The sequence below is a fragment of the Lampetra planeri genome, chromosome 64 (assembly GCF_965212315.1).
Source record: "Lampetra planeri chromosome 64, kcLamPlan1.2.h2, whole genome shotgun sequence".
Classification (NCBI taxonomy): domain Eukaryota; kingdom Metazoa; phylum Chordata; class Hyperoartia; order Petromyzontiformes; family Petromyzontidae; genus Lampetra; species Lampetra planeri.
The window spans coordinates 1,311,993-1,338,331 of NC_136170.1; the positions used below are offsets into that span (position 1 = coordinate 1,311,993).

At 54.7% G+C, this 26,339-nt stretch overlaps 1 protein-coding gene across 2 annotated transcripts; it reads right to left on the reverse strand.

The window, feature by feature from the left end:
* Positions 1-589: 589 nt before the first annotated feature.
* Positions 590-24,578, reverse strand: LOC144737079 (cadherin-related family member 5-like). Of its 2 annotated transcripts, XM_078619740.1 has the most exons (17): positions 24,148-24,578; positions 22,711-22,862; positions 20,258-20,490; positions 18,939-19,001; positions 18,402-18,485; positions 16,363-16,449; positions 15,565-15,675; positions 14,523-14,756; positions 14,099-14,189; positions 13,027-13,133; positions 11,377-11,574; positions 10,785-10,919; positions 10,425-10,497; positions 8,547-8,704; positions 5,420-5,440; positions 3,431-3,554; positions 590-2,065 (listed from the first exon to the last, which is right to left on the reverse strand). In XM_078619740.1, the coding sequence occupies exons 2-17, from the start codon at positions 22,850-22,852 to the stop codon at positions 1,797-1,799; spliced, it is 2,130 nt and encodes a 709-aa protein (XP_078475866.1). In that variant the 5' UTR covers positions 22,853-22,862; positions 24,148-24,578; the 3' UTR covers positions 590-1,796. The 2 variants fall into 2 exon arrangements, with proteins under 2 accessions (XP_078475866.1, XP_078475867.1); XM_078619741.1 differs by lacking the exon at positions 5,420-5,440.
* Positions 24,579-26,339: the final 1,761 nt, after the last annotated feature.

Sequence of the window (26,339 nt, forward strand, 5' to 3'; positions counted from 1 at the left end):
ATCATGGTGAATGGTGGCGATGTTGATGACGGTGATGATTGTGGTAGTGATGGTGATCGTGGTGGTGGTAATGGTGGTGGTGGCGATGATGGCATTGGTGATGATGATGGTATTGATGAGTTGTAGTCATCGTCACCCTTGAAGATTTTCGTCCACTTGGTCATTGGTGATTTAAATTCTTTGAAACAAACACTTCCGTTGCCGAATATTTCTCGTCAGTAATTTCGTTAAGAGAACTACCACCGCTTATACAGCTGCCCGGATGTTTCGCGATGTTTCTGCCTTTTCATTCGGCACTTTGTGATTTGATTCAGGAACGCGTCCATGCGTCTAGAACTACCGACGAGTCATCAGGGCGCACAACGGCTCACACCCACCCCTCGCCCCACCCGATCCATTACCGTGATCGTGATCTCGGGACGCATCAGTGGCGTAGCTATCGGGTGTGCAGGCGGTGCAACTGCAGCGGGGCCCGCAGGCTTGAAGGTCACGTAGAAGGGAAGTAATAAAATAATAAAAATAAAACATAATAAGATAATTCTCACGACGTTTCGGCCACAACGCAAGCAGACGGCTGCAAGCAGACGGCTGCTTGCGTTGTGGCCGAAACGTCGTGAGAATTATTTTATTATGTTTTGTTTTTATTATTTTATTACTTCCCTTCTACGTGACTTTACCGAAAGAACCAAGAAGATGAATCCCTGCAGTCACGAAAGCTTGAAATCGAAATTTAGGCTTGAAGGTGTCATGCAGGCTCCGGGCCATGAAGAGACGGGCATCGGCAATTGGGACAGGGGGGCCTCAATTCATTAATTGCACCAGCAGTGCCCACACCAAGCGGGCTAGGAACCACTGCGTCACCTTCGACCTCATTCCTCCGGTTCGCGTAATGGTCACAACGTGACTGTGATTTGCATCGTGGGGAGCGGTGGTGCAGCGGTTAGCGCTACGCTGCTCTACGAACCCGGCGACCCGGGTTCGATTCCCGCTCGCGGCCAACACCGGTGACGGATTATATTATCTGAACCGGTCCTGGGCCTCCCCTAGGCCGACTCGGCCTCAAATGAGTACCTGGTGCGTTGTGTAAATATCGCCACTGGGGAGACAAAGGCGGTCGGGCGTGGTGCTGGCCACCCACCCCCTCGTGTGCCGTGCCGTCCTTCATAGGTGCTACTCGCTAACAGCACTTGACCTAACAGTCTGTTAAAGGCTACACGGGGGATCTTTGTCTTTGCACCGTGATCTGCATATAATTCACACCGATCCTCAATAATAATGCGTTATTATTCTTTAAAAAAATGCACCGATCATGAGTGTGGCACCCTAAAAACAAAACCCTGAAGAGGGGAGGGGGAGGGAGAGGGGGATGGGAGGTCATCTCCATCGCTCGGCCCCCGGGGTGGAGGGCCCGAGTGAGGAGGGCGCAGGGCGGCGTGGGGACGGCGGGGTGAGGAGGTGGGGTGAGGAGGTGGGGTGAGGAGGTGGGGTGAGGAGGTGGGGTGGCACGGAATGGTGGGGGACAGAGTCAGGTACCTGCCCTCGTGCAGACAGAGACGCCAAGAAGCAGATGGAGCAATTAAAGATGATGATGTTGTAACCATGATGATGGCGACAACAATGAGGATCGCGACGATGACTGAGCTCACGATGGTCACCACGATAACGATGATCGTGAAGACAATGAACAAGAAAACGACGCCATCGACGACGTGGCGGCTGTTCACTCGATGCGATTTCCCTCCACCTCCCCATCGTCTCCCCGCTCCCTTGCGGTTGTGGGCCCAGCACCGCGATGCTCAGTGCGCACCCTCGCTGACGCTGAAGAACGCCGAGGCCGCCTCTCCGCGCCTCTTGCGTTCCCTTCCCGGGCCCGGCGTCGCCGCCGCCGCCGCCGCGGCACCGCCAGGGGCTACCTCGTCCTGGTGGAAGCGCACCCCGCGGCCCGCCGGCCCCCTGTCGCCCCCCTCTGAGGCCGCGCAGATGGCGGCACCCTCCGTGGCCGGCGGAGGGACCACGTCCGGGGCCTCCGTGCGGGCATCTCGGAGCGTCCCGGCCGTGACTGCTTCTGCGCAGCAAGGATATGGGACAGGCAGGCAGGCAGGTAGGCAGACACACGCAGACAAAGGGGGGAAATGTGGGCAGACAGACAGAGAGAGAGAGAGGGGTGCAGGCAAATGGGCGGAGAGACAGGCAGAGAGGCAAAGAGACAGAGATGCAGAGACAAAGCCAGACAGGCAGGCAGACATTCAGGTAGAGGGACAGGTCGACATGCAGAGAGAAACAGGCAGATATACAGGCAGGCAAAAAGATAGGCAGACAGAGAGGCAAAGATACATTTAGAGAAAAGCAGACAAGACGTACAGTCAATTGAATATAATTTGGATGTTTAAGCATCTCATTACTATACAGACAGGGCTGGCGTGCACATGAGAGGCCTGGGGAGGTAGTCCAGGTGTGTGCCCTAACCCCTCAGAGTACAGGTGTGTGTACTCACCCCCTAGTGTACAGGTGTGTGTACTCACCCCCTAGTGTACAGGTGTGTGTACTCACCCCTAGTGTACAGGTGTGTGTACTCACCCCCTAGTGTACAGGTGTGTGTACTCACCCCCTAGTGTACAGGTGTGTGTACTCACCCCTAGTGTACAGGTGTGTGTACTCACCCCCTAGTGTACAGGTGTGTGTACTCACCCCCTAGTGTACAGGTGTGTGTACTCATCCCCCAGAGTACAGGTGTGTGTACTCACCCCTAGTGTACAGGTGTGTGTACTCACCCCATCGTGTACAGGTGTGTGTACTCACCCCTAGTGTACAGGTGTGTGTACTCACCCCCTAGTGTACAGGTGTGTGTACTCACCCCTAGTGTACAGGTGTGTGTACTCACCCCTAGTGTACAGGTGTGTGTACTCACCCCTAGAGTACAGGTGTGTGTACTCATCCCCCAGAGTACAGGTGTGTGTACTCACCCCTAGTGTACAGGTGTGTGTACTCACCCGTAGTGTACAGGTGTGTGTACTCACCCCTAGAGTACAGGTGTGTGTACTCATCCCCCAGAGTACAGGTGTGTGTACTCACCCCTAGTGTACAGGTGTGTGTACTCACCCCTAGTGTACAGGTGTGTGTACTCACCCCCCAGAGTACAGGTGTGTGTACTCACCCCTAGTGTACAGGTGTGTGTACTCACCCCCTAGTGTACAGGTGTGTGTACTCACCCTTAGTGTACAGGTGTGTGTACTCACCCCTAGTGTATAGGTATGTGTACTCACCCCCTAGTGTACAGGTGTGTGTATTCACTCCCTAGTGTACAGGTGTGTGTACTCACCACCTAGTGTACAGGTGTGTGTACTCACCCCTAGTGTACAGGTGCGTGTACTCACTCCCTAGTGTACAGGTGCGTGTACTCACCCCCTAGTGTACAGGTGTGTGTACTCACCTGTGGCATACGGGTTCGCCACCTGGTCCTGCGGAGTGAAGTGACAGCCTCCGTCGGCCGCGCCGCCGTTCCCCTCCACGGAGTGGCTGGTCCGGAACTTCGGGCGGAACACCCCCATGGCCACCTGCCACTCGGCACAAAACAACACCGCGGCAGGGTCGCGCCGTCCTCCCTCTCCGCCGGCGGTTGCCGCGGCAGCGGTGGAAATTCCACGTTCCCGTGGCAGTCGGGGGCGGCGGGGGTGGTCTGGGGTTGGGGTTGGATTCTCAACTGCTACGCAGCCACCGCTGCTGACTTCGCCCCCATTCGGAGTGGTTACTCGATTTTAATCCTTGGCTCGACGCTACCGACGCGCCCCAATGATTCGCAACGCGCTCGATAACGACGCCATCCAGCACTGCCCCCGCAGAGGGAATGGTTATACGGTGGACGACGTTTCGGGCAATGGGGCTTCTTCAGTAGCAGAGAGATGCCAGGCAGATTGATTAATATTGTGAACATCGCCCTCCTAAGTAGGTTCTTGTTTGTATGCTCGTTAAGGCTTAATCTACAAGATTTGTAATAGATAGGGTCAGAGATTTTTGTTGAGTGTATAATAGTTGGAAAGTTCACTGTGTGCATATACATCGTGGAGTGTTGACAGAAATTGAACACTGACAATGATGTATGTTGAACTTTGGCTACGTACGGTGCGAAAGAAGTTCAACATACAGGGACTCCTCTACTTGCCAACAGGGAATGGCTTTAAAAGTAGTATAATCTGCTGTATATGTAGATGCCGGTGGTTCTTCATGTTCTGCAGATGTAGATGCCAGAGGTGGGACAAAGTCATTGTTATGCAAGTCCAAGTCGAGTCGCAAGTCATCAAATTCATGACTCGAGTCTGACTCGAGTCCAAGTCACATGACTCGAGTCCACATCTCATAGGTGGGACAAAGTCATTGTTATGCAAGTCCAAGTCGAGTCGCAAGTCATCAAATTCATGACTCGAGTCTGACTCGAGTCCAAGTCACATGACTCGAGTCCACACCTCTGGTAGATGCCATTGGTTCTTCATGTTCTACAGATGTAGATGCCACTGGTTCTTCTCGTTCTGTAGATGTAGATGCCACTGGTTCTTCACCTTCTGCAGATGTAGATGCCACTGGTTCTTCACGTTTTGCAGATTAGATGCCACTGGTTCTTCACGTTCTGCAGATGTAGATGCCACCACCGCCATCTATTGCACGGGGGTAGAACTTACGACTCTCAGTCCGAACGGGCAACTGGACATACAGACCAGGTTTGTTCGTGTCTCTGAAAGTTCATAAGACGAATGTTCGTAAGTAGGGGAGTCCCTGTACACACGTACAATACCAGAGTTCAATTTCCGTCACTGCCCCACGGTGTATATATGCAGAGTGAAATTTCTATTGTACACTCAAAACATCTCTGACCCTACCTCTCTGTTTCAAAGAAGGCCCGTTGCCTGAAACGTCGCCTATTGGATATGTTTTCCTCTTTCGGGCAGTATGATAGACGAAATGCCTTTTTTATTTTTATAATTTGTGCCTGTGAACCGCGTTCTAGACGCGTTAAATAATGTCACCGCTGCCACCAACACAGTACCGCAATCATTCCGTCCCAATCTGTGCAAGGTATTCATCGTCGTCTGCAGGCTTAAAACGAATCATTCATAGGGAACCGCCTGTGTCCGTCCGTCCGTCTGTCAAGCCATTTACTTTAATAACTTCCATCGCACTGGCTCCAGCGAGGACTCATTATAACCAGGGCAGAATCCAGGGACCTAATGAGATTGAGTTTAACCTCTGCGCCACCACGCACTTAATGGCGCCCCTCGCGGTTGTTTGTGCAAAGCTGTGGTACACCAGCAAAAAACCCAGCAGCGTTTGTGTGAGGGGCCGCAACCCTGCTGATGGGCATTGTTCATCGTTGATTTGTCAATCAGTTTTGTTTGTTCCCTGTAGTGTTTCCGGCCCTAGCACTTACCATCCTGTAGTCTGTGAGGCTCTGTCTCAGAGTCCATTTTAAATGCGGGGGACAAAAAAAGAAGATAACAACAACAAAAGGACGACGCGTGTTAGAATGAAGCATAACCACATGGGGGCACAACCACAGCGACACGCACCCACATCGACAGCGACACGCACCCACATCGACAGCGACACGCACCCACATCGACAGCGACACGCACCCACAACCACAGCGACACGCACCCACATCGACAGCGACACGCACCCACATCGACAGCGACACGCACCCACAACCACAGCGACACGCACCCACATCGACAGCGACACGCACCCACATCGACAGCGACACGCACCCACAACCACAGCGACACGCACCCACAACCACAGCGACACGCACCCACATCGACAGCGACACGCACCCACATCGACAGCGACACGCACCCACAACCACAGCGACACGCACCCACATCGACAGCGACACGCACCCACATCGACAGCGACACGCACCCACAACCACAGCGACACGCACCCACATCGACAGCGACACGCACCCACATCGACAGCGACACGCACCCACATCGACAGCGACACGCACCCACAACCACAGCGACACGCACCCACATCGACAGCGACACGCACCCACATCGACAGCGACACGCACCCACATCGACAGCGACACGCACCCACATCGACAGCGACACGCACCCACATCGACAGCGATGCGCGCTCAACCCCAGCGACACGCGGGCAGCAGCCGGCACTGATCACCAAGCAACTAAAGCCGAGGGCTCTTAGAGGCTCAAGGGGCGCAAGATTCGTAAAACGAAATAACATTGGGGGTGGGTGGTTGCATCAAATATCAGCTCGATCTCAAGTTCTTATGAAAACAATCAAAAGCTCATTCGTCCTTGTTTTTAAACAATCGCAATTGTGATCAGTCCGTTACCTTAATTATGAAACAATTATTTCGCACAACGGTGACGCAATTATGTTACTGAGTTTTGTTAATAAACGAATAACCTCCACGTAGAGCCCCCGGTCGGGCCTGCAGCCACCACCGGTGACACCACATTGCAGGATTTGCAGACTTTCCAAGTGCGCGGCCCCATTCGTTGCGCTCAACGACGGAGAGAAAAAAATCTGCGAAATCTCCACCGGACTTTTTAACGCAGCCGACTGGGAGTCTCGTGAAAGTGATTTGAACTTGGTTCAGCTTAGAGCCCTTTGTCATTGCACTGCTAGATGAACAAGGCCTCCCCCATACTCTGGACAGGTCGTTTGACCATACTTCACCAGGCTGGTTATTGCGGGTCGGAGGAGGTAGGGGAGGCAAGTACCGATTCGGATCTCACTCGCCACTGGTGTTAGCCGCGGCTGGGAATCGAACTCAGGCCATCGGGATTCGCAACGCAATGCTACGCCACCACATGACTGACTCGGCATGGTGAGGCCTTCATCCAGCAGTGGATAGAGAAATGCTCCCACAACATGCCGGTCATTTAGCCTCACAGGTTTAAGTTACTCAGGCCTAGAGACTTCAAATAAATATTTAAGTTCATGTGCAGGTTGTAGTGACACTCCATTTCCTCAATTTTGTTCTATAACCGTAATGTTCCACTCCGGGGCTCAGTGAGTTTTTTTGTCCACGGATTTCGTTTGTGCTGATGGAGGACCAGGATCGAGAGGAAGTGCCCTTACCAATAACATTGGGCAACCAAACAGTAAATGTTTAACAGACCTGACTCTGCTGATTGGAGACCCAGAAGGTTTGAAATCAGCCAAGCGTTTGCTCTTGTCGGTTAACGTAAGACAAAATATTTTCTATTATTTGTTTTATCAATTATAATTGTACAGGGTAGAGGTTGATTCATCTTACTTAAATTTGAACCACGTTGCTGTACTGCACTGCCGCGGTCCCCACTGTGTTTGTGAAGGGTACTTGTCGGCCTGAACAGACCACAACACTGCTGATGAGACTCAGAAAGTGGGAACCGCTGGAGGTTTCCTACGAGAACGAATGCTGCCGTCCTTGTGGTGCAGGAGGTCGACAGGTCGATGGCCTACAATGTTATAGAGCTACGTCGCGTATCCGACCGTCACGTATCCGCCATGACCAATTAACCGCCCACCCCCAGTGGAGGTTTTGCGCACACACGGTGTGACCATCAATTCCCAAATATGTTCACATTTCTGACCCTTGACCAAAAATGCAAAATTTTCCACTTTTTATCCGATCGCTAATTAATTACTGAGGTTACACCCACGGCTTTTCCAGGGCTCCTGACCCAACTGACCGCTGACCCTCCCCCCACAGCGGTGGGGGGAGGGTGGCGGGGTCGGGTATTTTCCAGAGCTCAGCCCTGGACAGCTCCAACTGAAATTTAGCCCGGGTTTATGAGGTTTAGAGCATTATGGATGTCTCCAGCTCTATCTCCAGGTGCGGCAGTTGAAACAACGGTGCAGTTTCCTTGAATGCCCCGCACCTCCCACCACATCGACCGGCAGGCAGCTCGCTAGCGGTGGGGGACAATGTGGGGACTTTCCCACCTCTTCCAACGCGTCCGGTGCAGCGTGGAAGAGTAGGCCAACAACACCGTTGTAAGCGGGGGCCCTGCTGCCCAGCAGGGGCAGAAGCGAGCGGTGTAAAAACGAAACTATTTTTTTTTACATCACCATGAAGGGCCCACTGAGCTATGTAGCTTTTTTTTCAAAAGCGACCTGGCCATCATGAATGATAGCTCGACGAAGTGGCTCGTCACGTGGAAATTCATAGCAGCCAAAATACGCACGATTAGAATTGTGAAGGGAAAAACCGAAGGATCCGGAAAAAAATCCACGCGACCACAGGGAGAGAGACAAGCAAACTCTAAATATGCAGCAGCAGGCGTCAGTTTCGGAATCGAACCCACGATCTCCTGCATACCAGGCGAGGTAGTTAACATCTCCTAGCCACCGTGATGATGATGAGAGACGCAAATTCCAAATATACAGCAGCAGGCGTCAGGGTCGGGATCGAACCCACGATCTCCTGCATACCAGGCGAGGTAGTTAACATCTCCTAGCCACCGCGGTATAGCAGGAGGGGGCGGCCACCTCTCGCCGCGCTCTCCGATCTCGGGACCGAGTGTGTGGGCCGCTCTTACCACGTAGGGGCTCTCCTTGAGGGCCAGAGGGTCGTCGGCCTTGTGTCCCAGCAGGCGCATGCGGTAGTACATGAGGCCCGTGGCAGCACAGGCCACGGCCAGGCAGCTGGCCAGCACCACCGACAGGATCCCCATCTCGCGCGCTCGGTAGAAGTTCACTGAGGTAGCGACAAACGCCGGGAGGGGAGGGGGGGGGAAGCCCATTGGCGTCGTCGGGAACGTCATCGCGGTCTCATCGTCGTCGTCGCTAAGAACGTATCCGTAATCGTCGTCGTCGATGTCATCACCCCCATTGTAATAGTCGTAATGGTCATTATCATCATCGTTGACTTGTCATCATCACCACCTTCATCATCACCATCATCATGACTCTCCGTGTAATCAGGCAATGCGACTGACAAAGCCGCTGGATGAACAAGGCCTCCCCCATGCTCTTGTTCGCTCGTGTGGCCATACTTCACCACGCCGGTGAGTGCATCATGTCGTGTCAAAATCGGAGCGCGCCCCAGGTGGCGTTTCGACGTGCCGACGAAACAAGGGCAGCCCGTCACGCTCACCAACAACTTTGTTCAGAGAGCACGAGCTTTGCGTTCACATGCTCGGTGAATCTCTCTCCATTCCACAAGGAGGGGCTGATCTTCTTGGTTCTTTCGGTAAAGTCACATTCAGACGCTGTCGCCTCGACAGACCTGGTTTTCACCTGAGGACGGCTGCTTGCGTTGTGGCCGAAACGTCGTGAGAATTGTTTTATTATGTTTTATTTTTATTATTTTAATACTTCCCTTCTACGTGACTTTACCGAAAGAACCAAGAAGATGAATCCCTGCAGTCACGAAAGCTTTAAATCGAAATTTAAAGGAGGGGCTGCTTGAGCGCTCGACGTGGGGGGGGCGAGGCGGTGGGGGGAGCGGCAGCGGCGAGTGACGGAGTGCCCTCGGGGGACCGAGCCGAGGGCACTCCAGGGCGGGGGGGCGAGGAGAGAGGAGGCGAGAGCCCTCGGCAAGCGCCCCAAGTGGAGCGTGAAGAGCGCGAGAATCTCTCTCCGGCGGGGCAGCGGCTCCTAAAGACCTCGCTCGTTCGCTCGCTCAAGCGGCGCACGCCACAGGCCCCGAGTTTTAACGCCCGTCGGCGAAAGAAGAAAAAAACGCGGAAGATTTCACCGCGTCCATTGGGTCATTTGAGTTGATGTTGATTTTTTTGGGAATGTTCTTTTAGTGGGCTTTGCCTCCCCCCCCTCCGTCTCCCTGCCTCGCCACAATTCCAGTGTATCTATTTACTATTTAACTTTCTGATTTATTTTTACCAGGTAAGGCCCCACTGAGCTACGTAGCGACCTGCCTATCAACGAAGTGGCTTATCATTTCATCATCACGTGGAAAAGTATAGCAGCCAAATAATTACAATGCATGACGTTGATTATAAATGTGGAGGGAAAAACCAGAAAACCAGAAGAAATATCTCACTTGTGCCAAACGGACTGGCGTGGTGAAGTACGGTGAAATCAGCCACCGAAAGTTTATCAGATTTAAAAATGTTCTTTAAACTTTTTTTTATATTTTACGATAACGTCAAACGTGATTCCCCCCCCCCCCCCAAAAAAAAAGAAGATGTTGCAGCACCTTACTGGAGGCCAGCCGGCTGGGATGACGAATAACGAGACGGCGATGTCGTCTTTCCAAATAGAGACGTGGCGCCTCTCGCAGAGAGACACGCGACACGTGACAAGCGCGACTCGTCTCAGCACGTAACTAAAAAGCGGGGGGGGGGGGGGGCTGTCCCCCCCCCCACCCGACGATCGCTGTCGCCGCGAGCGAGATCCCGATCTGAGGAGCTGGAGGCCCCGTGGCCTTCCGGGGGTGGGCCCGGGCCACGACTCACCGTCTTGCGCGATCACTTCGATGTTGAGCGAGGTTTTCGCGACGTCGAAGCTCTCCTGGTCGGTGGCGACCACCTGCAGGAGTTTGCAGATCGACGCGTTTTTTTACGAAGGCAAAACGACAATGAAAACGCGCGCAAACAATGAAACTAGTGCATCCCTGCCTCTGAATGTGAACACAGCGAGGGGCGATAGATATTCTCTGTTTCTGAATTAACACAGAGCAGAGTTCTATTGCCCAGCGTAGAGCTCCATCGCCCAGCATAGAGCTCCATCGCCCAGCGTAGAACTGTCGCCTAGCGTAGAGCTCTATCACTAAGAGTCGAGCTCTGTCGCCCAGCGTAGAGCTCCACGTCACTCACCTCCAGCGCGAAGCTCTGGCCCAGGGTGAGTGCGTCTCCGCGTGCGAGCACGAAGCCCTCGTGGGTCACGTAGAACCATTCGGCGCGCGCTCCGGCCGGGACGATCAGCGAATACTCCACCCGGGGGTTCAGGCCCTGGGGAGGGGGGGGAATGGTGGTTGGGGGGAGTGGGGGGGGAGCAGTCAGGGCGAGAGATGTGGTGGTGCCGGTCACCTCGGTCAGTTTACCTCTTACGCCCGGGTCGGTTCCGTGACATCCTGCGAGCAGCTTTCCACGCTTCAGGTGCCCGGCACAAGTGCGACGGTGGTGGTGGCGGTAGTGGTCGCGATGGCAGTGGGGGTGATGGTGACGGTGGTGGGGACGGCAGTGGTTGTGGAACTGCTGTTGGTGTGGCGATGGTGGCGGTAGTTGGCAGTGGTGGTAATAGTGGTGGCGGTGGTGGCGGCGGTAACGGTGGTGGGGTGATGGCAGTAGTGTCGGAGACGGTAGTGGTTGTTGTGGCGGGGGTGGTGGTGACGGCGGCAGTGGCAGCGGTGGTGTCAGTGTCGTTAGTGGCCGTTGCGGCGGCGGTGGTGGCGGTGTCGGCTCGCACGTTGGGGAAGTCGCGGTCCAGCGCGTGCACGCGCAGCGCCGACTCGCGCGTGGTGAACACCGGCACGGCGTCGCCCGAGCTCTCGCGCACGAACCCCTCGTAGCCGCCGGGGAACGCCGGCGCCCAGCGGTTCAGCGACACCACGCGCACCACCGCGACCGCCACCGCGAACTTGCGCGGGTCGTCAACCTGCGCCGCCTGGGCGGGGGGAGGGGGGGGAGGACAGCGGACGACGGGGAAGGGGGCTTGATTCGTTCATTCGTTCGGTCGTTCGTCACGCACGGCAGAGGTCGCAAACGGGTTTTGATTCCTTACCCGTACCCATACCTGGCCGCACCAGGGTCGCAAATGGGTACCCGTACCCGTACCCGGCCGGGTACGGGTACCCGTTCCCTACCCGTACCGGTACCCTACCCGAAATGAGTGACAAACAGTTACTCACCAGTGACTCACGGCCTACCCGTAACCGGCCGCACCAGGGTCGCAAAGGCTACCCGTACCCGGCTGGGTACGGGTAGCCAGGTATCGGGTAGGGTACGGGTATCGGGTACCCGGTTGCGACCTCTGACGCACGGTCAGCAGAAACGACCGCCGCGCCAAACGTGCGACCTCGCGCGGCAGCGTTGGCACCAACTCCTCTCGCTGTCGTACGCCGGCGTCGCGGGGGATTTGTTTGAGGTGCGGATCACGGGGGGGACGTCAGCCGTGTGCAATTTGGTTGCGTTACGGGCACAGTATAAATGCACGATGTTGTTATTGTTGTTGTTGCTGCTATTGTTGTTGTGTAGACTGTGGTGGGCCGGCACAGAGCGGCGTGGGTTTATGCCGTTGTGCTGCTGCCACGGCTGCGGGCGCTCTCTCTCTGATGTGTGCGATGTCCGACGTTTCGCCACCACGTGCCAAGAGCTTCCTTCCAATGCAGCATTACGTATGTAGCACGTATGCTGCGCGTCCTTCGCACTTACGTAGCAGCCAACCGTGCTAATCGGAGGCGTGGAGGAAGCACGCATGTACGTTGAACTTCTTTCGCACCGTACATGCAGTTCCCGTGGAACTCGGCAAAGGCATCGCAGGCCGAGCCGCGCGACGGGACACAACCGCGACGACGATGACGACGATCCACTCCGCCGCCTTTCCCCGGTTACGCGCAATCGAGTCCTACCGGTGTCGCGCCGAGGGACTAAACAACCCCATTGGGAACTCTCACGCGGCAACGCAACCCTCCCCTGTTGGTCGAACGGGAAGTGGACATAGTGGAGCTACCTCCGAGATCCCTTCGAGTCACCTCCGCGCTACACAGCAGGCGGGCAGCATCTCACCACCCTAACCCTGGCAGCTAAGGGGGGCATTTTGAGCCAAATGAATTGTTTAATAAGATTCTCGATGTCAGTGTCTTCGTGAGCGTGCTAGAGAACCTGGTCTAATCACAGGCAGCTGATTTGGCCGCACACCTCTGGGTAGCACGGTTGGCTACGCACGTTGCGAAAAAAGTTCAACATACACACACACACGTACACCTCCGCTAGTACGGTTGGCTACGTACGTTGCGAAAGAAGTTGAGGCCTCTAGACAGTGACACACAGACAGAGCCGTCTCTGATGGGTCTCTAGGCAGTGACACACAGACAGAGCAGTCTCTGATGGATCTCACCATGATCTGGAGGTTGATCTGGGGAACCTGGAATCGATCGCGCACCGCTCGGACCAGAGTCACGTTCCCAGTGGCTGCGTCGATCCTCACGTGACCCCCAGGCTCCTCTGACCGCGACACGAAGAGCAGCAGCAGCAGCCGTGGCAGCGTGTTTGTGTAAAAGAGGGAAACAGACGAGTGAGTGTCAGTAGCCAAGTAGCGGTGCTGCTAGTGGACACACTGCCACGTGGCCGTGGCCTGCGATCGAGCGCTGTGGAGGCAGCAGCGAGGGTTGGTGCATCGCTATCCCTTCCCATGCGCGGTGAGCGGGTGAGTACGCGCTGAGAGTGCGGTGATTGGGAGAGTTCTGACGGAGAGTGCGGTGAGTGGGTGAGTTCTCATGGAGAGTGCGGTAAGTGGGAGAGTTCTTACGGAGAATGTGGTGAGTGGGATAGTTCTGACGGAGAGTGCGGTGAGTGGGAGAGTTCTTATCACGGAGAGTGCGGTGAGTGGGTGAGTTCTGACGGAGAGTGCGGTGAGTGGGAGAGTTCTTATCACGGAGAATGTGGTGAGTGGGAGAGTTCTTATCACGGAGAGTGCGGTGAGTGGGATAGTTCTGACGGAGAGTGCGGTGAGTGGGAGAGTTCTTATCACGGAGAGTGTGGTGAGTGGGTGAGTTCTCACTGAGAGTGCGGTGAGTGGGTGAGTTCTCACGGAGAGTGTGGTGAGTGGGTGAGTTCTCACGGAGAGTGCGGTGAGTGGGTGAGTTCTCACGAAGAGTGCGGTGAGTGGGTGAGTTCTCACGGAGAGTGTGGTGAGTGGGTGAGTTCTCACGGAGAGTGCGGTGAGTGGGTGAGTTCTCACGGAGAGTGCGGTGAGTGGGTGAGTTCTCACGGAGAGTGCGGTGAGTGGGTGAGTTCTCACGGAGAGTGTGGTGAGTGGGTGAGTTCTTGCCACAGGGTGTGTGGTGAGTGGGAGAGTTCTTCTCACGGAGAGTGCGGTGAGTGGGTGAGTGCTCACGGAGAGTGTGGTGAGTGGGTGAGTTCTTGTCACAGGGTGTGCGGTAAGTGAGTGGGAGCGTGCGTGCGCTCACCCTGGGCGATGGTGTAGGTGATGCGTGTGTTCAGACCCTTGTCTCCGTCTTCCGCCAGGATCGGACCGGGGCTGAACACGAACGGCGATGTCTGGCGGAGCAACGGCGGCAACAACAACAACAACAGCCGTCACGACGGCCTCGTTGAGATTCGAGCCAGGCCGTCGCGGCTCAGGTTAAATTTTTCCACTGCGCAAGCCGAGCCGTGCCGCAATGGGCGACGTCGACAGACGACGCCGCGATGCGTGCCGACTGACGTCACGCGCCGCGGTGAATAGCATCATCATCCCCGCCACCTCCGGCCCCGGTTGGCCCCCCGAGGTAAAATACAAACAGCCGTACCGCGCTGGCCCCGCGCCGGCTCGGCTCGCGCGTGCCAGTGGAAAACAAGCGGCGGGAGTGCGCCAGGCCACGCCGCGCCCACCTGGATCTCCCCCTGGCGGACGGTCGCGTTGTAAGTGGGCGGCAGGCAGAGCGGCGTGGACAGCGCCGTGACGGCAGTGTCGGTGATGTTGGCCGCGTCTCCCGGGCCGTGCTGGCTGGCACCGTCCGGCCCGGATAGCCGGCACGGCAGGAAGTGCGGGTACATGTCGTCCCCGTCGCGCACCGTCACCCACACCGTGGCGGTGGCGCGGTAACGCTCCGTGGTGGAGAACTCCTGGTGACGGGCGGCACCACCGCATCCACACACGGACAACAACAACAACGACTGCCGTTCGTTATCACGGCATTTGTGCCAGGCTAGGTGCACCTTCGGGCTATTACGTGAAGTGTGTGCTGCGGGTTTACCGACTGAGATGACTGGCAGATGTGTTCCCCACCGTGCCAACTTGCTGCGTTTTAGCCGCCCGGCGCTCCGCTCATTGTTGTGAGCGTCACTCCTCTGCCCTCTGCTGTTGTTAAAAGGCGACTGTCTCCAACTGCCCAGTAGCGTCCTTCACGAGCCTCCTCTATGGAGGCTGATCTTAGCACTGCTACCAGTCATAGGCAAGTCCACTGAGCTCCACATACTCTTGTACCACATCACTCCATCTCCTCTCTAGCCCCCTTCATCAGTCCGAACAAAAGCTATTTAGGCATGTGGTGGCTGGGCATGCGGGCTACAGTCCATTCAGCTCCACTCTAGGAGAGGGGGGCCTTAGTCTGGCTTTGTGAGCCTCTGGAATTCACAATCAACCCTAGGGGAGCCTTAGTCTGGCTTTGTGAACCTCTGGATTTCACAGTCAATCCTAGGGGAGCCTTAGTCTGGCTCTAACAATGAACCCAGGGGAATAGCAGCGCGGTTGGCACGCGCCCTGGGGCACGGAACAAAACTTGGACCCCGTCCCTTGTCTCATCCCCCCCTCCCCGCCAACCCCCACTCTCTTATAGCCCCTCCTGAAATCCGTGGGCCCCGGTGCAGTTGCACCGCCTGCGCACTCCGAGTGCGACCGGGGAGCGAGAGCCGCAGCCATCGGGGGCTGCACCTCGGCGTAGACGATGAGCCTCAGGTCCGTGAGCTCCTCGAAGTCGAGTGGCCGGTGCAGGCTGATCCGGCCACTGCCCGGCAGAGTGATGGTGAAGAATTCCACTCCGTTCTGCACACAAGCGCACACACACACACACAGGGGCATCCACCTCGTACACACACAGACAAGGATGCCCCGTATAGGCTTAACAGATTGGAGGGGCAAGTGCTGTTAGCGAGCAGCACCTATGAAGGCCGGCACGGCACACGAGGGGGTGGGTGGCCAGCACCACGCCCGGCCGCCTTTGTCTCCCCAGTGGCGATGTTTACACATCGCACCGGGTACTAATTTGAGGCTGAGTAGACCTAGGGGAGGCCCAGGACCGTTTCAGATAATCGTCACCGGTGTTGGCCATGAGCGCGAATCGAACTCGGGGTCACCGCCGGGTTCGTAGCGCAGCGCTGACCGCTACACTACGCACGCAGACACAGGGGCACCTACCCAGCACGCACACACACAAGCACACAGACGCACATGGACACACACGCACGCACAGGGGCACCTAGCCTGGCACAAGCGGCGTGGTGACGTCACGGCCACTAAGCGGCTGTTGCGGTGGTGGTGGTGCTGGTGCAGGTGGTGATGGTGCAGGTGGTGGTGCAGGTGGTGCAGGTGGTGGTGCAGGCGGTGGTGGTGCAGGTGGTGGTGCAGGCGGTGGTGGTGCAGGTGGTGGTGCAGGTGGTGGTGCAGGTGGTGGTGGTGCAGGTGGTGGTGGTGGGGTTGCAGGTGGTGTGTGGTTGCGACGATGCCACGCACGGAGTTGGGGTCCAGGACGTATCGGATGGCGTCACCATCGAGGTCCGTGGCCTTGACGCTCACGAAGGTCGAGTCGACGGGAGACAGCTGCAGACAGCGAGCGGCAGCGCAGCAGCGTGGTGCCGCCACACAGCAACACAGCGTGGTACAGCAACACAGCGTGGTACAGCATCACAGCAAGGTACATCAACACAGCGTGGTACAGCAACACAGCATGGAACATCAACACAGCGTGGTACAGCAACACAGCAAGGTACATCAACACAGCGTGGTACAGCAACACAGCATGGAACATCAACACAGCGTGGTACAGCAACACAGCGTGGAACATCAACACAGCGTGGTACAGCAACACAGCAAGGTACATCAACACAGCGTGGTACAGCAACACAGCGTGGAACATCAACACAGCGTGGTACAGCAACACAGCATGGAACATCAACACAGCGTGGTACAGCAACACAGCATGGAACATCAACACAGCGTGGTACAGCAACACAGCAAGGTACATCAACACAGCGTGGAACATCAACACAGCGTGGTACAGCAACACAGCATGGAACATCAACACAGCGTGGTACAGCAACACAGCGTGGAACATCAACACAGCGTGGTACAGCAACACAGCATGGAACATCAACACAGCGTGGTACAGCAACACAGCATGGAACATCAACACAGCGTGGTACAGCAACACAGCATGGAACATCAACACAGCGTGGTACAGCAACACAGCATGTAAACCCACTGTGGTCTGCGCTCCTTCAACGGAGGAGGAACAGCGACACGACACGAAGACTCTCTCTGCTGAAGCCCTCTCTCTCTCTCTCTCGTTGTGGCAGCAGCAAGCGGCAGCAGCAAAAACATGAACCAGAAACATCTTTACTTGCACGACACACGTGCAAGTAAAGATGTTTCTGGTTCTTGTTTTGTTGCGGTTGCACCCGAGTCAAGAGCCGCATGGCTCACAGGGTTATACCTCATAAATGAAACTGAAATTTGAAAATCAAGATTCCGACTCTGCCATTGGCATCGAGATCATGAACCATAACATCGTCGCCGCTGCTGAATTGCAACGTCAAGGTGGCACTCTGCACTCGGGCTGAACGATTAATCGATTTCAAATCGAAATTTTAAACAATGCGATGAGCAAATCGCAAAGGCTGCGATTTGAAAAGTCCTATTACTTTGTTATTGGAATTGTTTTATTATTATAACTTTATTTATTTAACTTAACAATTGTTCTATGTTTGATTGTTCTATTTAAATTAAAACATTTGAATAAATAGACGATGGAAGCAATTCATATCTTTTAAGTTCTCATCCTTGCATTAGAATATATAGAGCAGTTCATATTGTGATGGTATCATGTGGCAATGCTCCATCACATGTTTTAAATCTATTACACAGTGAATATTGAACTGAAGCTTGACTTTAAGAAAAATGTAATCGCAAATCAAATCGCAATCGCTGCGAACCCGGCCAGAGACCCGGGTTCGATTCCCGCTCGCGGCCACCAAAACACCGGCGACGATTGCCCGAACCGGTCCTGGGCCTCCCCTAGGTCGACTCAGCCTCAAATTAGTTACCCGGGGAGACAAAGGCGGCCCGGAGCGCGTTGCTGGCCACCCACCCCCTCGTGTGCCGTTGCGGCCTTCATAGGTGCCACTCGCTAACAGCACTCGCCCCCAAACAGTCTGTCCAGGCTATAAAGGGGGGATCTTTGTCTCTGGTTATCAAGGTCCATGGCAGAACAGCCCTCAAATCAACTGCCGGATGCAGGTCGCCTTTGCGTGGGGCTGGTTCACCATTCTTCACCACGCCGGCCAGTACAGGTTAAGTGGGGACCTAGTGAGCACATGCCAATGTTGGCGTGTCGTTGAAACAGTTGTTCCAACGTCTGACCAACGTTGGCATGTGGTTTGGACCGCCATTATCCCAACGTGCCACGTTTACTGGGTGGGGTGCCGTACCGCATCGGGTCTACACTTGCTGCACTTGCCCCCAAACAGTATGCGCGGGAGATCTGTTGTCTGTACCTCGTTAATGTCGACCAGGTAGACGTCTCGTTCAAACCGGGGCTGGTTGTCGTTCAAGTTGGTCACCTGCACGAGGATCGAGTGCTGTGGATCGCACGCACGCACCGCAGCGAGAGAGCCTTCCGTTCACACGCGACCTTCGCGCGACCCCAGGGTGCTGGATCCCCCAAATTCCCGCAACCTTCCGGGAGTGCCATCATTGCAGCAAAAATTCCGGGGCTGGTTTCGGCGCTGATCGTCCCATCAGCGGTCAGGTTCGCTCGAACCAATGGCGGGTGAAATGACAGGTGTTTGTAGGCAAATACTGGTTTCGACACTCGGTGTACGTACGCACGTTGAACTTCTTTCGCACCGTACGTAGCCAACCGTGCTAACCGGAGGTGCGGGGAAGGACAACAACAAAACACTGAACGCAAAAGGCGGCGTCTCATCAGCGGGGTCAGGCTCGCTTGAAGCAACGCCGATGAACTGGCCGGACCTTATAGACGTAATAACCGCAATGACGCTGTCTGCCGGTGACGCGTGCTGCCCCGGTACCTCTGTGTGTTCCACTCCGTGGCTGCAGGTCACGTCCACCCTCAGCACCGGGGTCGTCATGTTCTGTGCGCGGGTTCACCACAGGGGGCAGCAACACTCATCTCCACAACGCGGGTAACGCCCTCGCTGGTGCCCAACGCCCCTCCCCCCACCCCGAGTGTGTGGCAGAGGTCGCAACCGGGTACCCGATACCCGTACCCTACCGAATACCCGGCTACCCATACCCGGCCGGGTACGGGTACGGGTACCCGTTTGCGACCCTGGTGCGGCCGGGTACGGGTACGGGTAGGCCGTGAGTCACTGGTGAGTAACCGTTTGTCACTCATTTCCCAACGTCTTGTCTCTTCTCACAATTCAAGTTCCTAGAATCAACCCACCCACGCCTGCAACATGGCTTCATCCCAGAGGTGTGTGGGCGACACGCAGAGCACGTGGTAATAAGAGCCACTTTATTGGGACACGGCCACAATACAGGGGCCCGAGGCTTCATCTTTGTCATCCAGCTTGTAACTTCCTGCGAACGTCACCACTCCTCGTGCTCTCCACTTTGAAACTCCTCGAGGCCCCCATTTTCTGGAACCATCTTGTCCTTGTGTTTCCCCTGAGCCAATTCCTCTCCTTCTCCTCTAACGGATCCTCTCTCTGTTTCCCCCGATTGATCTCTTTCAAACCTTATTCCTCCAATCCCTTTAAAAGTTTACCACCCGACCAATCACCGTGGAGGCCTCTTTCTACCAATCGGAGACCTTTGTTTATTTTCAAATAGCCGTTAGGCTGCATATTGGCTTGGGGTAATCTATCGGTCATTACACTGGTGTCAGCATAAGTAGGTGAATGCTGTTGTGAGCTGTGTATGATATAAGCGATACGCGGGATCAAGTGTAAGCCTGTGAGTGGATGAGTGCTGGTGTGTTGGTAAGTAAGCAAGTGGGTGAGTGAGTGGGTGAGTGGGCGGGCCAGTGAGTGGGTGAGTGAGCAAATGGGTGTGCGAGTGGGTGGGTGAGTGAGTGGGCGAGCGAGTGAGCGGGTGAGCGGGCGGGCGAGCGAGCAGGTGCGTGAGTGGGTGGGTGAGTGAGTGAGCTAGCGAGCGAGCAGGTGAGTGGGTGAGCGAGTGGGTGAGTAAATGGGTGAGTGAGTGAGCTTGCGAGCAAGCGGGCAAGCAAGCGAGTAGATGAGTGGGCTAGCGAGCAGGCCTGCAAGCGAGTGGGTGAGCGAGCGGGTGGGTGAGCGGGTGGGTGAGCGGGCAAGCGGGTGGGTGAGCAGGCGAGTGAGCGGGTGAGCGAGCGGGTGGGTGCCCGTGACTCGATCTGCCATCGCACCTCCGCGTCGAGCGATCGCCGCGCGTCGAGCCGCAGACCGCCGGCGTCGTCCACGTAGAACCACGTGGAGTTGGGCCCCGCGAGGGCCCACGTGAGGTCACGCGGGGTCAGGGCGGGCGAGGAGAAGGAGGCGGGGCCCAGCGGCGGCACGGTGAACGTCACGACGAGGAGGCCCCCAGCGCTGTTCTCTTGCACCGACACGAAGGTGCGCTCCGGCACGCACAGCACGCGCACTGCGCACAAAGACAAAGGTCCCCCGTGTAGCATTTAACAGACTGTTGGGGCAAGTGCTGTTAGCGAGTAGCAGCAAGCTATGATGGCCGGCACGGCACACGAAGGGGTGGGTGGCCAGCACCATGCCAGGCCGCCTTTGCCTCCCCTAGTGGCGATGTTTACACACCGTACCAGGTATTAATTTGAGGCTGAGTCGACCTAGGTGCGGCTCAGGACCGGTTCAGATAATCGTCACTGGTGTTGGTGGACGTGAGCGGGAATCGAACTCGGGTTGCCGGGTTCGTAGAGCAGCGTGCTGACTGCTACATTATCACACACTCACAAGAACATTAAAAGACGCAAAAAGGACAAAAAATACCATCTCCCAGGTAGCTTACATAGATTGTCGTGGCAAATGTTGCTAAATGGTACAATTTCTCACTCAATATTTTACACGCCCACTGGTAAGACTGGCTTAGGTGGCACTTAATGACCACAGCTGGAGGTATAATGGATGTGGTGATAGGGCAGTAGAGCAAGTAGAGGATTAATTTCCATCTGTAAGGGGACTGAGTGCTACCTGCTCTCGTATGCGTGGGTTTTCTCCAGGTACTCCGGTTTTCCTCCCACGTAAAGAAATGTCCTAATTATAGGACCACAAAGCTTGGGCAAATAGTTTTTAGCGGCGGTTCTAGCTGCCTTAACTCCAATCGTCTGCAGTTTCCCGCACCCTCCATGGGAAAACGATGCCCGATCAAAAAGTGTTTTCAGAAGTAATTTACGCGAACAGTATTCTAAAAAAAAGGTACAATGATTTATAATAGTTGGCCTTTACTGTATCTGTGGCACTACCCGTGTGCTGCCTGCTGCTCGCATTTTATTTTACGCTTCCATTACCTGAAATCAACAGAGAAGTTCAACCTCTGTGGACCCGGGCACTTCCTCTTTAGGCCCCACTCCTTCCTGCTTAGGCCCCACCCCTTACTGATCAGGCCCCACCTCTTCCTATTTGGGCTCTGCGACTTTCCTCTTTTTGGTCCTGCCTCTTTCTGTTTATGCCCCACCCACCCCTTCCTCCAGACCAGAGGTCGCAACCGGGTACACGATACCCGTACCCTACCCGATACCCGGCTACCCGTACCCGCCTGGGTACGGGTAGCCGGGTATCGGGTAGGGTACGGGTACCCGTTTGCGACCCTGGTGCGGCCGGGTACGGGTAGGCCGTGAGACACTGGTGAGTAACTGTTTGTCACTCATTTCCCAACATCTTGTCTCTTCTCACGATTTGAGTTCCTAGAATCAACCCCCCCGCGCCTGCAACATGGCTTCATCCCAGAGGTCGCAATCAGGTACCCGATACCCGTACCCTACCCGTACGGGTAGGGTACGGGGATAGGGTACGGGTACGGCCGGGTACGGGTACCCGTTTGCGACCCTGGTGCGGCCGGGTACGGGTACGGGTAAGGAATCAAAACCCGTTTGCGACCTCTGCTCCAGACACATGGCGCGGTTGGGCTGGTTTGTGTGGTTGTGGTGATGGGGGCGGTTGTAGGAGTGGTGGGAAGGAGGGGAGAGTGTGCGGACGCAGCAGTGGTAGTGGTGGGTGGGAACGGTCGTGGTCGGGGCGGCTTCACAACCACGATCAATATCGCTCTTAAGAGCACCAACAACAACAATAACATTGGTCAACAAAAAAAAAAACATTTTTTTCTGGCCTGGACTTTTGCAGCCGTTATAGACTAATTTCAGGGTGCTGATTGCAAATCTGATCTCAGATTTGCTCTATCACATCTCATTTTTATGCTATAGGCATACCCATTTTCATTGCTTTTACCCGAAATTAACTCTGTCACTCAGTGGCGGCTCCTGCAAAATCTCTCAGGGGGGGAAAATGTCTGGATGATTGATAAGGATAAGGTCCACCCATGCAATGGATAAATTAACAGCTTAAGCATGTAAAGGCAACTTCACTTCTTTAATATTAATGAAAAATAAAGTGACTCTTACAATACATCTTGTTTGTTTCTATACTCACTATTAAAACAAACCACTTTTTATTGAAAATGCAATATTTGATATCTCAAAAACCTGATGTGATAGACAAAAACTGATGCCAGATTTGGAATCAGCACCCCAAAATTAAATTAACACTGTTGGAATACCTTATGCCAGAAAAAGTGTGTTGACCAGTGTAATAGATTATCGTGAGCCACACGGTGGAGGTTGCAACCTGGTCTCACCTTGTGCCTGCGCCGGGCGGCAGAGTGAGGAGCACCACACGGACAGAACCAAGCGCACAGCCCAGTGCATCCTGACCAGCGCAGCCTCGGTGGGGACCCGGCCCTTGTCAAGAGATGTCATCATCATTATCATCATCGCCATCGGTCACGCGCTGGGGAGGGCGGGGCGGGGTGCATGAACTTGGCGACCTGAGTTCGATACCCACCCCCCTCCCACCGCCACGGCTAACATCAGGAGCAGCAAGTGTAGACCCGACGCGGTGTGGCACCCCACCCAGTAAACGTGGCACGTTGGGATAACGGTGGTTCAAACCACATGCCATCGTTGGTCAGACGTTGGGCCAACAGTTTCAACGACACGCCAGCATTGGCATGTGCTCACTAGGTCCCCACTTAACCTGTACTGGCCGGCGTGGTGAAGAAAGGTCAACCAACCCCACACAAAGGCGGCCTTCATCCGGCAGTTGATTTGAGGGCTGTTCTGCCATGGACCTTGATAACCAGAGACAAAGATCCCCCCTTTATAGCCTGAACACTTCAGCAAAAACAATTATTGCTGTGGTTTTCCCACCTGATGATGATTGCTTGTGTTGCAATCGAAACGTCGTGATTTATTTTATTTTATACCTACGTGACTTTACCGAAAGAACCAAAGAGTATGGATCCCTGCAGTCACGGAAACTTCAAACTTGGACAGACTGTTTGGGGGTGAGTCCTGTTAGCGAGTGGCACCTATGAAGACCAGCACGGCACACGATAACCCAGTATCACACACACACGTGTGTGTGTGTATGTACGTGAATTATTATAACCCATGACAGTTCCAATGGGACACTTTTCAATTCCACTCTTGGCGGTTGTTATTTGATCATCTGCCCACCCAAATTTTGGCCTCACGGTTAACTTAATTTTATGTTTAACTCATTCGGTCAACTTGGTCATTCACTGTCAACCACTGAATCCGCCTCATCCTCAACAAGAACTGGGCAATCTGTGGACAATGCTGTTACGTTTATATAAAGTTTTGGTTTTTACAAGGAGCTGATGCCTCAATAGTTTATTACTTTACAACAATTAGCAGCAGCGGTGGATATGGGTTAACCTCATTTGTGTGTGTCCCTCCCATGGTACCTCTGCGTCTCCTCCCTGTGTCTGTGTGTCTCCCTGTCTCCTCCCTGTCTCTGTAACTGTCACTCTGTCTATCTATTTGTGTATGTCTCTCTCTGGAATATCTCTATCTCCACCTCCGTGCCTCTGTCTACTATCTCCGTCGATCTCTGTATCTGCGTCTCTTCCATCTGCCTCTGTCTCTCTCCGTGTGTCTCTATCTCTCGCTGTATCTTTGCGCCTCGATGTCTACCCCCGTGTGTCTCTCGACCATCCCTGTCTCCGTGTCCACCCCCGCCGCCCGCGGTGTCTTTCTCGCCCCGCGATTACCTCTCGCTCACTCGGCGCTGCGTCCCTCCGCCTCGTCTCGCTCGCGACAGCGGTGGCCAGAGGCGGCCCCGCGTGGCCTCCTCATCGCGACCTCCTCATCGCGTCCAGCGGCGGATCAACGGACGGCGGTGGGTGGCCGCACTGGGTCCGCGTGAGGAGGTGGCCGTGTTCCACGTCGTGGAGTCGCTAGAGAGGCTTGCCTGGCGTTGAATCAACCAGCCGATGAGCAGAGGGCCAATCAATCAATCAACTCTCCCCCCCCAGACCCCTCTCTCGCTCTCTCCTTGCATCCCAGATCCGGCACTCGTGGGGAGTGGTGGGCGTGTGTGGGGGGATCTTTGTTGATTTATATTGTCGTCGAAAGAAAAACACATGCAATGGGTCGGGTGCACTACGTGTAGTGGAAATTGCGATAGACGCACACAGTTGAGCACGTACGCTTTCGCGACCAATATTATTCACAATAAATGGTTTTGGGGTTCGATCTCGTAAGTATAAATGTCTCAAGCCTCCACCACCGGACACAGCCAGTAAGGTTTGTCACGTACACGCGCCAATTAGTTTACTCGTATAGTGTAGAGTATAGTGTAGTGGAGTGTGTAGTGTAGTGTACTACTTCAGCCCACCGGTGTGTTGGAGAGTATACCCACAACGTTTACAATTTGAGTACCGTGACGTTTCGCTCGTAATTACCACAACCAGCATCATCAGGCGATCTGCCAGAATAGTGAAGCAATCCACCTGCTTCTGGCGTCTTCAGGGTCAGGATCGAACCCACGACCTCCTGTATGCCAGGCGAGGTAGTTAACATCTAGCCACCGCGGCGATGATGATGAGAGAGAGACGCAACCTCTAAAGAAACTGTTTAACATGTAGGCTTTCACGACCAATAACTATTCACTAGCTTGTTTGCCCGTCCTCGGACGGAAGCTGTAATATTTAGGAATACAATATACACCACTATACACCACTATACACTACTATACACTACGCACTAAACACACCACTATACACTACAATATACACCACTATACAGTATACACTACTATACACTACACTATGTACCACTATACACTTCTGCACTATACACTATACACTACACTCGACTGTTACAGCCTCACATCGGTTCTCTGCTGTCGCCCCGTCTGAGTGGAACTCTCTACTCTACATCCCTTTGCACATCCACAACATCGAATTCACTCGGACTCTTAACACACATCTAAAGGCCTCGCTCTCTCTCTGGTCTCAGGGCGTGTCTCCGATCCTCTGAGTTATTGCCATGTTTGCAAAATCTGACGAGTTATAAATGGAATTATTATGACTTGGTCTTCGTGGAAGAGTAGGCCAATTACCACTCGTCTAGAGGTGGGGGAGGGAGGGGGGGCTCTCTAGAGGAGGTCGTTCCTCCCGCAGTGATGCGGGGTGAGCTATTGCAGGGCTGCGCCTTGACCGTGTCGCTGGTCATGGCCACGGGCACTCACAAGAGAGGGCACTCGGCTGTGCGTGGAGCGTGAAGGTGAGAAGCGTGGTGGTGGTGAGTGGGGAGAAGTGGGGGGCTGGAGGGCCCCCCGCCACGACAAACCCACCCCAGGTTCATGTCGGTGGTGGGAGGTGAGGGGGGTTGGAGGGGAGAGTGCTTCTAAACTCAAAAACTATTTTTTTTAAACGTATGTCAAGAAGCGACCTGGCTATCACGAATGGATAAGCTCAAACAAAGTGGCCTGCCGTGTATTTTGTATTGCAGCCAAATACCGTACTACTCTATATGTGGAGGGGAAAACTCCAGGACCCGGAGAAAAATCCACGCGACCACGGGGAGAGAGACTCCGCAAAATCCAATTATACAGGGTGTTTCAAATAGATGGACCCGACTTGAAATCGCTATATCTCTGCAACCACGAACCGCCCATGAATTAAACTCTTACCACTTGAAAGGGCGGGGCATAGAGTTTAAAATGATTACCGCAAGATGCCTCTCCCAGCGCACAAACAGCCCCTAGCCTCAGTCATTCGCAGGTTCTCGGCTAGCACGACGAGTGGACTTGCACGGGCTACGCAGAAAACTCTCTTGAATTCTTCTCACGTTTCCCTCTGAGGTGCGTGGTTGCCCCGTGCTCTTCCCCTTACCTAAGCAGCCTGTTTCCTCAAAGTGTCGCTACCAACGACGAATGCTCTTTGACATTGGCGGATCA

Excerpts from the sequence above, each read along its gene's own strand:
- LOC144737079 (XM_078619740.1), bottom strand. The coding sequence starts at position 22,852 with ATGGCGATGATGATAATGATGATGACATCTCTTGACAAGGGCCGGGTC. Across the intron at positions 20,491-22,710 it reads CCGCCCGGCGCAGGCACAAG|TGCGCGTGCTGTGCGTGCCG; the intron begins GTGAGACCAGGT and ends CTTTGTGCGCAG. Across the intron at positions 14,190-14,522 it reads TCCGCCAGGGGGAGATCCAG|ACATCGCCGTTCGTGTTCAG; the intron begins GTGGGCGCGGCG and ends TTGCTCCGCCAG.